The sequence below is a fragment of the Callorhinus ursinus genome, unplaced genomic scaffold, assembly GCF_003265705.2.
Source record: "Callorhinus ursinus isolate GAN/ISIS: 27379988/994484 unplaced genomic scaffold, GSC_fseal_2.0 scaffold4, whole genome shotgun sequence".
NCBI lineage: Eukaryota > Metazoa > Chordata > Mammalia > Carnivora > Otariidae > Callorhinus > Callorhinus ursinus.
Genome location: NW_027397066.1, coordinates 54,261,822 through 54,276,112, shown reverse-complemented (window position 1 = coordinate 54,276,112; position 14,291 = coordinate 54,261,822). Strand labels below are relative to the sequence as shown.

The 14,291-nt window shown below is 37.0% G+C and overlaps 1 protein-coding gene across 4 annotated transcripts in view; it reads left to right on the top strand.

Moving 5' to 3' along the window:
- CENPC (centromere protein C) overlaps window positions 1–14,291 on the top strand; it is a 79,156-nt gene that overhangs the window by 51,279 nt on the left and 13,586 nt on the right. For 3 of the 4 annotated variants that reach the window (XR_012377933.1, XM_025887461.2, XM_073891755.1), the window contains one exon: window positions 5,582–5,641. The exons of the other annotated variant lie outside the window; for it this stretch is intronic. Coding sequence is in view for 2 of the 3 variants with exons in the window: in XM_025887461.2 (XP_025743246.1) it covers window positions 5,582–5,641 (60 nt within the window). In the remaining variant the exon portion in view is untranslated. The remainder of the gene's footprint in view (window positions 1–5,581; window positions 5,642–14,291) is intronic. 4 annotated transcript variants of the gene reach the window in all.

Here is a 14,291-nt window from a genome sequence, read left to right as displayed (position 1 = left end):
AATGGGAGAGGGAGAAGCAGGCTTCCCGCGGAGCAGGGAGCCCGATGTGGGGCTCGATCCCAGGACCCTGGGATCATGACCTGAGCCGAAGGCAGACGCTTAACGACTGAGCCACCCAGGCGCCCCATAAGTGTACTCTTAATCCTCTTTATCTGTGTCACTCATCCCTCACCCACCTCTCCTCTGGCAACCACCAGTATGTTCTCTGTATTTAAGAGTCTGGTTTTTTTTTTGTCTCTTGTTTTCTTCAGTTGTTTTGTTTCTTAAATTCCACATATGAGTGGGGCGCCTGGGTGGCTCAGTCGGTTAAGCGTCTGCCTTTGACCCAGGTCATGGTCCCAGGGTCCTGGGATTAAGTCCCCCATTGGGCTCCCTCCTTAGCGGGAAGTCTGCTTCTCCCTCTCCTTCTGTCCCTCCCCCCTGCTCCTGCTCTCTCTCATGCTCTCTTTCAAATCAATAAATACCATTTAAAAAAAAATTCCGCATATGTGTGAAATCATGTGGTATTTGTCTTTCTCTGACTGACTTGTTTCACTTAACATTACACCCTCTAAGTCCATCCATTCCATCCATGTTGTTGCAAATGGCAAGATGTCACTATTTTTATGCCTGAGTACTACTCCACTGTGTGTGTGTGTGTGGTTTGTATACACACCACATCATCTTTATCCATTCATCTGTGGATGGACACTTGGGTTGCTTCTATATCTTGGCTATTTTAAATAATGCTGCAGTAAACATAAGGGTGCAATTATCTTTTTGGATTAGTGTTTTTGTTTTCTTTGGATAAACACTGAGTAGTGGAATTACTGGATCATATGATAATTCTATTTTTAATTTTTTGCGGAACCTCCATGCTGTTTTCCACAGTGGCTACACCAATTTGCATTTCTACCATCCTGCATGAAGGTTCATTTTTCTCCACATCCTCACCAACATGTTTCTTATCTTTTTGATTCTAACCATTCTGCCAGGTATAAGGTAGTAGTTCATTATGGTTTTGATTTGCATTTCCCTGATGATGAGTGATGTTGAGCATCTTTTCATGTGTCTGCTGCCCATCTGGATGTCTTTGGAAAAATGTCTGTTCAGGTCCTCCGCCCATTTTTAAATTGGATTATTTTGTTTTTTTGCTGTTGCGTTGTTTAAGTTCTTTACATATTTTGAATATTAACCCCTTATTGGATATATCATTTGCAAATAATCTTCTCCTGTTTAGTAGGTTGCCTTTTCATTTTGTTGTTGGTTTCCTTTGCTATGGAAAAGCTTTTTATTTTGATGTAGTCCTAATAGTTTATTTTTGCTTTTGTTTCCCTTGCCCAAGGAGACATATCTAGAAAAATGTTGCTACAGCCAATGTCAATGAGATTACTGCCTCTGGTTTCTTATAGGAGTTTTATGGTTTCAGGTCTTACTTCCAGGTCGGTAATCCCTTTTGAGTTTATTTTTGTGTAAAGTGTAAGAAAGTGTGGTCCTGTTTCATTTTTTTGCATGAAGCTCTCCATTTTTTCCAACACCATTGATTGAATATGTTGTCTTTTCCCTCTTGTATATTCTTACCTCCTTTGTCATAGATTAATTGATTATATAAGCATGAGTTTATAGCTGCATTCTCTCTTTTATTCCATTGACCTATGTTTTTTGTGTTTTTTTTTTTGTGGTTGTATCATACTGTTTTGATGTACTACAGCTTAGTAGTATATCTTGAAATCTGGTATTGTGATACCTCCAGCTTTGTTCTTTCTCAAGATTGCTTTGGCTATTATTAGCCTTTTCTGTACTATTTGAGAACAAGTTGCAGACATAGTACTATGTGAAAGTATATGCAGATATGATGTAAGAGAAGAACATAATCATACTTTAACCAACCGTCCAAGTCAGGAAATCAGCATTAATATAACACTAGTATTCCTTCACTGATTCCGTGCAGATTTCACCAGCAGTTCCATTATTGTTCTGGTTCAGGATCCAATCCAGGATCATAGATTGCATTTAATTCTCATGTCTGTTAAGTTTTCTTCAATAAGGCATTTTCTAACTCTCCTGACCTTTACATTTTTTTGAGAGAGTACAACTTTTTATTCTTTAGAATGACTTTCAACCTGAGTCTTTCTGATGTTTCCTCATGATCAGATGCCAGCCTTGCGCATGTGACAGTAGTACAGAAATGATTCTGTGTTCTTTGTGCATCTCATTAGGAGACAGTGTTTACCCATCTCCTGTTGGTGATGTTAATCTTTATTTTTCTTTAAATTTTTTTATTGTTACGTTAATCACCATACATTACATCATTAGTTTTTGATGTAGTGTTCCATGATTCATTGTGCATAACACCCAGTGCTCCACGTAGAACGTGCCCTCTTTAATACCCGTCACCAGGCTAACCCATCTCCCCACCCCCTCCACTCTAGAACCCTCAGTTTGTTTTTCAGAGTCAGTCGTCTCTCATGGTTCCTCTCCCCCTCTGATTTACTCCCCTTCATTCTTCCCCTTCTGCTATCTTCTTCTTCTTCTTTTTTTTTTTCTTAACATATATTGCATTATTTGTTTCAGAGGTACAGATCTGTGATTCATCAGTCTTGCACAATTCATAGCACTCACCATAGCACATACCCTCCCCAATGTCTATCACCCAGCCACCGCATCCCTCCCACCCCCCCCACCACTCCAGCAACCCTCAGTTTGTTTCCTGATATTAAGAATTCCTCTTATCAGTGAGGTCATAAGATACATGTGTTTCTCTGATTGACTTATTTCACTCAGCATAACACCCTCCAGTTCCATCCATGTCGTTGCAAATGGCAAGATCTCATTCCTTTTGATGGCTGCATAATATTCCATTGTGTATATATGCCACATCTTTACCCATTCATCTGTCGATGGACATCTTGGCTCTTTCCACAGTTTGGCTATTGTGGACATTGCTGCTGTAAACATCGGGGTGCACGTCACATACCCCTTCGGATCCCTACATTTGTATCTTTAGGGTAAATACCCAGTATTATCTCTACTCTAAAGATATGGTTGTTCTCTTATAATTGGTAAGTATTTTGTGGTGTGATATTCTGATGCTATTATAATAATGTGTTCCTTTTCAAACCTTCACACCAATCTTAGCATCTTTTGAAGACTCCCACTTGAATCATCAGCCACTAATGATGTTACCAAATTGTGCTGTTCTGTTTTCCTAATTCCTGTTAATTAGTGGCATTCTGTAAGAAATAGTTTTTCTTACCCCTTCTCTTATTTTTTTATTTATATAATTATGGGTTGCTACCTGCATTCCTGTTTATTGATAGTTGTAATCTCTTTTATTTATTCTAATACTCATATTGTGTCAGATTTGGTCAGTAGGCATCCTTTCAACTGGTCCTTAGGTTCTTTTACTATGTTTCTTTCATTTTGTGAATACTCTCTTTTTTTGGCTTCAGATGTTCTGATCTACTTTCCCTGTCTCAACTCTGGAGTCACTTATTTCTGCTAAGGAACCTGATTCTTTTTAGTGGATAATGGCTTTAGAAACTCAGATCTGGGCTCTTGGTGTGCTCACTGTTACTGGGATATCATTGCTTCTAGGCTCTCTCAGTGGACTGTTCTAAGTATATTTACTTATTTGCTTCATTCTTACTCTGATCCCATCAGCTGCTTCCCACAGCTCACTGCTATGGGAGAATTTTCAAGGAGTGACTAGCCCTCTACTTTTTCTAGTGGGGATTGCATGAGAATTTAGATTTTTTTTTTTTTTTGGTAACAGCTCTATTGAGATAGTCACATACCATAAAATTTACCCATTTATGGGATGTAATTCAATGGTGTGTAACCATCACAATAAATTTTAGAAAATTTTTATCATCCCCAGAAGAAACCCCGTATTTATCTTTAGCAGGCACCTTTCCTTCCCTCGCCTCTCATATCTCCTATGCCTATGGCATCCACTAATCTTTTAACTTCTATAGATCTCTATAGATTTGCCAATTCTGGACAGGAAAATTAGATTTTATGATCACTAAAGTTTCTTCTTAGCCAGCAATTTTATAAAGTATCTAATTCAATCATTTAATTTTAATATATATTTTTTTTAAGAGAGTGCATGCATGTGTGAGGGAAGGGCAGAGAAAGAGGAAGAGAGAAAATCTAAAGCAGGCTCCATGCTCAGCATGGTGCCCTACTCGGGGCTCTATCTCATGACCCAGAGACATGATCTGAACTGAAATTAAGAGTCAGATGCTTAACTGACTGAGCCCGCCACCCAGATGCCCCAATTTAGTAATTTTAAACAGTCTTTTGCTATCATGGACTCATTTGAGAATATAATGAAAGCGTAGACTTACTTTTCAGTTTTAGGTCATTCATGGACATTAAGTGTTCCAATTACATGTTGCTCCATAAGAAACACCCAAAACTTAGTGGCTTAGTACAACAATTGATTTCTCTCTCATTGTTCTGTGGGTTGACTTGGCTTAGTTGGGCAAGTCTCACTTGGGCTCTCTCATGCATTCTTACTTAAATGCAAGCTGCTGGGGCTGGAGTCATTTGAAAGCTCAACTGGGTTGGAAGTCCAGGGTGACTTTTTCACTTCTATATTTAGCACTTAGCTAGGGTGGCTGGAACAAGTTGGGGGCTGGCCAGGTGTATCTTTTTTCTCTGCATGCGGTTAGCTTGGGTTTCCTCACAGCATGGCAGTCTTGGGGTGGTCGGACTTCTTATGTGGTGGCTCTTTCTCCAGAGTGAAGTTGTAAGAAACCCAGGTGGAACCTGCATATCTTCTTAGGACTTAGCCTTTGAAGCCCCAGAATGTCATTTCTGCTATGTTCTGTTAGTCAAGCTAGTCATTAAGATCAGCAGAGATTCAGGGAATTAGGGAATTCAGAGAAAAGGGAATTAGACTCTGCTTCTTGATAAAGAATGACATTTGTGCATAGGAAGAGAAAGAATTAATGGCAGCTATGTTTAGATGCTATTTCAATACTAAAGTTGAAAACTTTGGCCTAATTGGCACACTGCTAAATTTAGTATACTTATACTATTTTAGAACTTGAAAGATCATATATTACATTATTAGCATATTGATTGTTCTTTATTACACCCTACATTTTAATCTGCCAAGTGGCTTATTTCACCCGAAGTCCGGAAAACTTGCTTATTTTTTGTTCTTTTTAACCGTTAGGCTCTTTAGACATACACGTTGTAGCAAAATCTAGAAAAATGTTATACTGTTTTTCATTAGTCTTTATTCCTCAGCAGTAAAAAGTAATAACATGATTGTCAGGTTAAATTTAATTAAAATACTTAATATTGAAATTGACCGGGGTGCCTGGGTGGCTCAGTCAGTTAAGCGTCTGCCTTCATCTCGGGTCATGATCCCAAGGTCCTGGGATCAAGCCCTGCATTGGGCTCCCTGCTCAGCGGGAAGTCTGCTTCTCCCTCTCCCACTCCCCCTGCTTGTGTTCCCTCTCTCGCTGTCTCTCTGTCAAATAAATAAATAAAATTAAAAAAAAAAAAAGAAATTGACCAACTAACAGTTTAGTTCAACATGGAATTAGCAGCCTGTGGTCATGATATTATCATTTGCATTTTGCAGGTGACTCAAGAGTAAAAATATCTACAGTAATACCAGAGAATAAAATACATCACAAGTTAGGTAAGATTATTTCTCTCTTTTAATACCTTAATATTATAAAACCTCTGTTACTAAATAGGACTTAATTTTTCTCATGCAGGGAGGAAATATTTGGATTAATTGGCAGATAAATTAAAACTATTTATTTAGTTTTTATGAATTTCACAATAAGTCATCATAGGCCAAATAATCTTTATTGTTCATTTATAAATCCTGTGTCCCTCTCACTCTTTGCCCCTATTAGGGAGCATGATTTCACCTACGCTAAGAAGTTAGGGTGGAGAATTCTGTAAGTAATAACTGCTAGGTAGATGACATCCCTGACAACTCCCATTTTTACCCAGTCCACTTGTAAATGAAGCAGTAGCTAGAATAAGTAGGCAAAGATGGGAGCTGGGGAACCCATGGAGAGGCCATGGAGGATTAAAACTCTGTGGTTCCCCATGATGTATTTGCCAGTCAGGATTCATGGGACCTTTCACCTTTGTGGGATTGCAGTGGCCTTTTATGTTTCTCTCTGTGCCTGAAGTTGTGAGTGCTCCCGAACTTGTACCTGAGGAGAACCACTAGAAGTGAAGTTTCCTCAAATTGCTTCAACCAGAAACTCATATTTTGTCAATATTTTGTGGGCCCATATGAAGAAAGGCTGTTAGTCTTTAACACTTTCTTGAAGTGGAATGATAACTAGTCAGGAGTAGGCAAACAAATAAAAATGTTTCTGAGCAGGGGCTTTAACAACTAGAGAGAGGAAAATCAAGCATCATGCCTAAGAACAGTAGGCAACTGCTGGTGAGCTAGAATTTTTGTAGTAGATGAATAACAATTTTAACAATAAAAGAAATATGAGCATTTTCAGAGATTCAGTTATAGCACAGAAAACTTTCTGGGACTGAAAAAACCCAATTTTTTAAATTTAAAAAGTCAGTAGATGAAGTGAAAATAAAGGGTAGTCACTGTTACTGAGAGCTGAATTAGTAACTGTGTGTTGACATGGAAGACATTCCTCAGAGACAAAATATGAAAAGATGGAAATCATGAGGAAAAAAGCTATACAGTGGAAATAATATGGAGACAGCTGAGAAAACTTGCAAATAATAGGATTTCCAGAGAAGATAAACAGGTGGAGGAGGGAAAAGAGTTAAAAGAAGTATGTTAAAGAAAACTTCCCTGGATTAAAGATGGCTTAAATCTGCAATTTGAATGAGTTTGCCAACTGCCAGTCAAAATTATTGAAAAAGATACACTTCTAGACATCAGTGAATAAAATCCTAAATTTCAAGAATATAAGGAAGCTTCTAGACAGAAACATTTATATATAAGGGAGAAAAAATGACTAGTACTGTTGATCTGTGTAACATTGGAAGAATAAAATAACATCTATAGCCTTTTTTAAGAAATGTATTACAACCCAGTAATCTTGTACTTAGCCAAGGTATTTTCCTTTCTGATAAGTGAATTTACTTTGCAGATAATGCAAAGATTGAGTTGACTCTAAATCCTCCCAGTAAAATACTCACGTAAGGTATTCTAACCAAGTGTATGAATCAAAATTGACTCCAAAGAGAGGAAACAGTGGTGAAGAATAATTCTTGTAATATATGTGATTAAATTTAAATAACATGCATTTGTTTTCTGTTGCTGTGTACTAAATTACCACAATTCAGTGGCTTAGACAACACACATTTATTTATTATCCATATTTTCTTCAGGTCAGAAGCTCAGGCACAGATTAGCTGGGTCCTCTGTTCAAGAGTCACAGGCTGCAATCAGAAGTGTCAGCCTGGGTTGTGGTCTCATCTGAGGTTTGAGGTCCTATTCCAAGCTCCTGTGGTTGTTAGAATTCAGTTCCTTGAAACTGTGGGACTGAGGTAACTGTTTTCTTGCTGGCTTGTGAGCCATGGGCCATTACTTTCAGCTTCTAAAGGCTACCTGCAGTTCTTTGCCACATGACCCTTTCCATACGCCCCTTCATAGTATGGCATCTTGGTTCTTCAGAGGCAGCAAGGAAGAATTTCTCTCTGCATCTGCTAGATGGTGTCTTATATGTATAATATCATATATTGTCATATATATAATCGTGATGTAATCATAGTGATTCCCTGTCACTCTTACCATATTCTGCAGATGAGAAGAAAGTCACAGTTCCCACATCTTAGGAGAGGGGATTATTACACAAGGATGTGAATTATTGCTGATTACCTTAGGGTGTGACTACTACCTAATGCTAATGTGAATGGGGATTTATAAGTGCTAAATAATGACTTTTGTAATATTAGCTTGAAATCCATACTATCTTTAATTAAAACTTAATCGGACTCCCTGCTCGGCGGGAGGCCTGCTTCTCCCTCTCCCACTCCCCCTGCTTGTGTTCCCTCTCTCACTGTGCCTCTCTGTCAAATAAATAAATAAAATCTTTAAAAAAAACCAAAAAACTTAATGTGGTAGGGAAGAGAGTAGGGGCAGAAGAGTGGTAGTAAAAATAGTCTAAAAGTTTTATTTTACTGAATGAGAAAAGGAGAGAATAGCATATCTTGGTAAGGGATATAGTTTTTAATATAATCATGGAGAACTGAGAGTTTAATTTTTGAGTGTCAGGAATGGGAAGCTGACCAATATTAGGGTGAAAAAGCACAGCAAAACTTTGAAATGACCAAGGGAGGGGAAGAAAAAGATATGGTCATTTGCTCAAATCAGTAAAAATGAGAAAGAAGCAGCACTGATGAAAAATAACTAGTTAAATATAAAGTAAGATGGAAGGAATAAAAGGAAACATGTTGCTTGTTACACTAAATAATGGATTGAATTCCTCTAATAAGGTAGGGACTCTCAGATTTGGTTAAATAGTACATATTGAATTATGTGTTTATAAGAAACACTTAAAACAGGTTAAAAAATAAAAGATTGTCAAAAAAATTAGGTAGACTACTGAAAATAAGAAAATAGTGTAATTTTAATATTAGGCAAAGTGGAATTTAAGGTTAAAATGAAAGTGCTGAACAGAATAGAGAAGGACATGTAATGATAAAAAATTAATGAAGAAGATAGAAAAATCATAAACACTTATGCACCAAACAACTTAACAAATAAAATGTATAAAGAAAAAACTAAAAACAAAACAAAAAAAACACCAAGATTTTTACTAAACAGTACAGTTAGACTGGGAGATTTTAAATAAACTACTTTCAGAATTGGAAACTTCTAGCAAACAGAAGGTAGGTAAAAGCATAGGAATTTGATTATATAGCCAACAAAGTCAGCTTACTATATAGAACTTTGCATTGTTAGATAAAATGAGTATGTGTGTATACACACAAACACATGCACACATAACTACCCTGATTTATAAGTTTCCTATTGTGTAATATTTAGATGGTGTTCAATTTGGTTATTGTTTTCTAAGTATAAATAATACTACCATGAACGTTCCTGTAAATACAGCTTTACCCATTTTTTTAAAAAACAGTAATAGTGGCACACCTGGCTGGTTCAATCAAAAGAGCATGCAACTCTTGATCTTGGGGTCATGAGTTCGAGCCGCATGTTGGGTGTAGAGATTACTTAAATAAATAAGTAAGTAAGTAAATAAAGTTAAAAAAAACAGTAATAGCTAATGTTTAATGAATTGCTATATGTCAGGCATGTTACAGCATTATATTAATTTACATCTCACAAAACTCTATGAGGTGGGTTCTGTTATTTACCTGTTATTTATTTTAGTAGGCAGATGGAAAAAACTACAGTTTACACTAGAGAGGTTGAGTGACTTTAGCTTCTGTGATGTTTCACAACTAGTTCATGGTTAAGTTAGTATGTTAAGTTTGACTCCAAAAACTAGCTCTTGAGAATTCAGGAGAAATACTTCCAGCAGAAAATCAGTTAGATGGTTATGGTAAACTGTAACAACCAAAGTATTTTACAACCAAAGTTGTAATGATTATGAGAGTTTCAGTTTGGTTTTTTTTTCTGCTGCTGCTTTTTAAAAATATATTTATTTATTAAGTTTTTCTTTTTTAAATTTTATTTTATTTAAATTGAATTAATTAACGTATAGTGTTTTATTAGTTTCAGAGGTAGAGTTCAGTGATTCATCAGTCTTTTCTTAAATTTTTTATTTAAATTCAATTAACATATAATGTATTATTGGTATCAGAGGTAGAGGTCAGTGATTCATCCGCCTTATACCCAGTGCTCATTCCATCACCCAGTTACCCCATCCACCCACCCCCTTCCCCACCATCAACCCCTCAGTTTGTTTCCTATGATTAAGAGTCTCTTATGGTTTGTCTTTCTCTCTGATTTTGTCTTGTGTTAGTTTTACCTCCCTTCCCCATGATGCTGTTTAGTTTCTTAAATTCCACATATGAGTGAAATCATATAATTGTCTTTCTCTGATTGACTTATTTTACTTAGCATAATACCCTCTAGTTCTATCCACATCGTTGCAAATGGCAAGATTTCATTTTTTTGATGGCTGAGTAATATCCCATTGTGTACACACATACATACACACACACACACATATATATCATATTTTCTTTATCCATTCCTCTGTCGATGGGCATCTGGGCTCTTTCCATAGTTTGGCTATTATGGACATTGCTGCTATAAACATTGGGGTTCAGGTGCCCCTTCGAATCACTACGTTTGTATCCTTTGGGTAAATACCTAGTAGTATAATTGCTCAGTTGTATGGTAGCTCTTATTTTTAACTTTTTGAGGAACCTCCATCCTGGTTTCCAGAGTGGCTGACCATCTTGCATTCTCACCAACAGTGTAGGAGGGTTCCCCTTTCTCCGCATCCTCGCCAACATCTGTCATTTCCTGACTTGTTAATTTTAGCCATTCTGACTGGTGTGAGGTGGTATCTCATTGTGGTTTTGATTTGTATTTCCCTGATGCCAAGTGATGTTGAGCACTTTTTCATGTGTCTGTGAGCCATTTGGATGTCTTTGGAGAAATGTCTGTTCATGTCTTCTGTCCATTTCTTGACTGGATTATTTGTTCTTTGGGTGTTGAGTTTGGTAAGTTCTTTATAGATCTTGGATCTTTATCTGATATGTCATTTGCAAATATCTTCTCCCATTCTGTCGATTGTTTTTTGGTTTTGTCGACTGTTTCCTTTGCTGTGCAAAAGCTGTTTATCTCAGTGAAGTCCCAGTAGTTCATTTTTACCTTTGTTTCCCTTGCCTTTGGAGACACGTCTAACAAGAAGTTGATGCAGCCGAGGTCACAGAGGTTGCTGCCTGTGTTCTCCTCTAGGATTTTGATGGATTTCTTTTTTACATGTAGGTCTTTCATCCATTTAGAGTTTATTTTTGTGTATGGTGTAAGAGAATAGTCCAGTTTCATTCTTCTGCTTGTGGCTATCCAATTTTCCCAACACCATTTGTTGAAGAGACTGTCTTTTTTCCATTGGATATTCTTTCCTGCTTTGTCGAAGATTAGTTGACCATTGAGTTGAGGGTCCATTTCCAGTTTCTCTGTTTTGTTCTGTTGATCTGTGTGTCTGTTTTTGTGCTAGTACCGTACTGTCTTGACAATGACAGCTTTGTAATAGAGCTTCAAGTCTGGAATTGTGATGCCACCAGCTTTGGTTTTCTCTTTCAATGTTCCTTTGGCTATTCAGGGTCTTTTCTGGTTCCATACAAATTTTAGGATGATTTGTTCCACTTCTGTGATAAAAGTTGATGGTATTTTGATAGGGATTGCATTGAATGTACAGATTGCTCTAGGTAGCGTAGACATTTTAACAATATTTGTTGTTCCAATCCATGAGCATGGAACGTTTTTTCATTACTTTGTGTTTTCCTCAGTTTCTTTCATGAGTGTTCTATAGTTTTCTGAGTACAGATCCTTTGCCTCTTTGGTTAGGTTTATTCCTAGGTATCTTATGGTTTTTGGTGCAATTGTAAATGGGATCAACTCCTTAATTTCTCTTTCTTCTGTCTCATTGTTAGTGTATAGAAATGCAACTGATTTCTGTGCATTGATTTTATATCCTGCCACTTTGCTGAATTCTTGTAGGAGTTCTAGCAATTTTGTGGTGGAGTCTTTTGCATTTTCCACATAGAGTATCATGTCATCTGCAAAGACAATTTTTTTTTTAAAGATTTATTTATTTGAGAGAGCGAGTGCATGTACAAGTAGGGGGAGGGGCAAAAGGAAGGGGAGAAACAGATTCTGCACTGAGTAGGGAGCCCGACAAGGGGCTTGATCCCAGGACTCTGTGATCATGACCTGAGCCAAAGGCAGATGCTTAACCCAGTAAGCCACCCAGGCACCCCTGAAGTCTATTGCTTTTGTATTACTGTCAGTTTCTCCTTTTGTGTCTGTTAATATTTACTTTATATATTTAAGTGTTCCTATGTTGGGTTCATATATACTTACAACTGTTACATCTTCTTGTTGGATTGATCCCGTATAATTATGTAATTCCCTTCTTTGTCTCTTGTAATCTTTAGAGTTTTTTTTTTTTTTTTTTTGGTTTGATGTAGTTATTGTTACCCTAGCTTTTTTTTCACCTCCATTTGCATGGACCGTTTTTGGTCCCAACTTCAGTTTGTATGTGTTGTTAGGCATGAAATTAGTTTATGGTAGACAGCATGTTGATGGGTCTCGTTTTTTATCCATTCACTCACCCTATGTCTTTCGATTGGAGCATTCAGTCCATTTACATTTAAAGCAATTGATAGGTATGTACTAATTGCGATTTTTTTCATTGTTTTCTAGTTGCTTTTGTAGTGTTCTTTTTCTTTTTTTTGCTCTCGTGATTTGATGACTTTCTTTAGTGTTATGCTTGTATTCTTTTCTCTCTTTTTTTGTTTTGTGTTTCCATTACAGGTTTTTTTAATTTATGGTATTAACATGAGGTTCATATATAACATTCTGTGTATATAGGAGTCTATATTAAGTCGATGGTTGGTTAAGTTCCAACACATTTTAAAAGCACTATATTTTTGCTTCCCCCTCCATGTTTTATATATATATGATGTAAAATTTTACATCTTTATTTGTGAATCCTATAAGTAATTTTTCTAGATATAATTGATTTTACTACTTGTGTCTTTTAACCTTCATACTAGCTTTATAAATGATTGATGTACTACCTTTTTCATATGCTGGCTTTTACCAGTGAAAATTTTCCTTTCCCAATTTTCTTACTTCTAGTTATGGCCTTTTCTTTTCTGCTTAAAGAAATTCTTTTAATATTTCTTGTAAGGCTGGTTTAGTAGGGATGAATTTCTTTAACTTGTTTGGGAAATTCACATTTCTCCTTCAGTTGTGAATGATAACCTTCCCTGGAAGAGCATTCATGGGTTTTTTTGTTTGTTTTGTTTTGTTTTGTTTCTCCTTTCAGGACTTTGAATATATCCTGCCTCTCTCTTTTGCATGCAAAGTTTCTGCTGAAAAATCAGTTGATATCCTTATGGGTTTTCCCTTGTACATAACTATCTGCTTTTCTCTTGCTCCTTCTAAGATTTCTACTTTATCTTAACTTTTGAAATTTTAATTATTTTGTGTGTTAGTGTGGACCTCCTTGGGTTCATATTATTTGGTGCTCTCTTCTTCCTGAACTTGGATGTCTGTTTCCTCTCACAGATTAGGGAAGTTTCCAGTTATGATTTCTTCAGTTAAGTTTTCTGCCCTTCTATCTCTCTTTTCTTCTTTTTCTTCTGCACCCCTTATAGTACTGCTATTATTACACTTGATGTTGTTCCAGGGATCCTTTAACCTATCCTCATTTAGAAATTTTTTTTTTTTCTTTTTGCTTTTCAGCTTAGGTGCTTTTTTACTACCCTGTCTTCCATCTCACTGATCCATTCCTCTGCATCCTCTAATTTGCTGTTAATGCCTCTAGTCTATTTTTCCTTTCAATTTTGTATTCTTTAGCTCTGATTGTTTTATTTTTATTTTCTGTCTCTTTATTGAAGTTCTCAGTGAGTTCATCCATTCTTCTCTCAAGTTTGGTGAGCGTTTTTATTACTTTGAACTCTTTTTCAGGTGGATTGTTTTTCTGTATTTCATTTAGGTTTTTTTGTTGTTGTTGTTGAGTTTTATCTTACTCTTTCATTTGGAACATGAGCATGAACATGTGTCCTTATTTTGTTACGTCTCCTGGTCTTGAAGAAGCGGGCTTGTGTAGGAATATCCCCTGTGTAGACTCTGTGTGCTTGGTGGTTTTGGGTGGCCGACTAGACCTGGAGTGTGCTTGGGCTGTGATTACCCTGGTGTGATAAGGCATGGCAGGTGGGGTGCTACCCTGTGGGCATGGCTGGAGCTTGGGTCCTGGATCTGGCTATGGTAGCCCTAGCAGGCCAACTAGAGCACATGAATTCTGATCCCATCTGCATTATCAAAGTGGAGGAACATAAGCAATGGTGCTTGCCAGCACCTGTGACCTGGAGAGAGTTCCAGTAGCTGTGCCACTTTTTCGCAGATGCTCTAGGGTTAGTAAATGGATTTTCTTCAGGTATAGTCAGTTACCCTTTAAACCACTGTTTTTTGTTTGTTTTGGGTTTTTTGTGCCTCAGGGCAGGTGAATCTGTGCACCTCTCAGTGACATTCTTCCCTTCTGCAGGTCATCAGATTGAGGTGAAGTTTCAGATACTACCGTGTCTTGTCTCTCCTGCCTTTCTCTCTGTGGTCCCTCTCTCCTTTGTTGAGCAGAAGT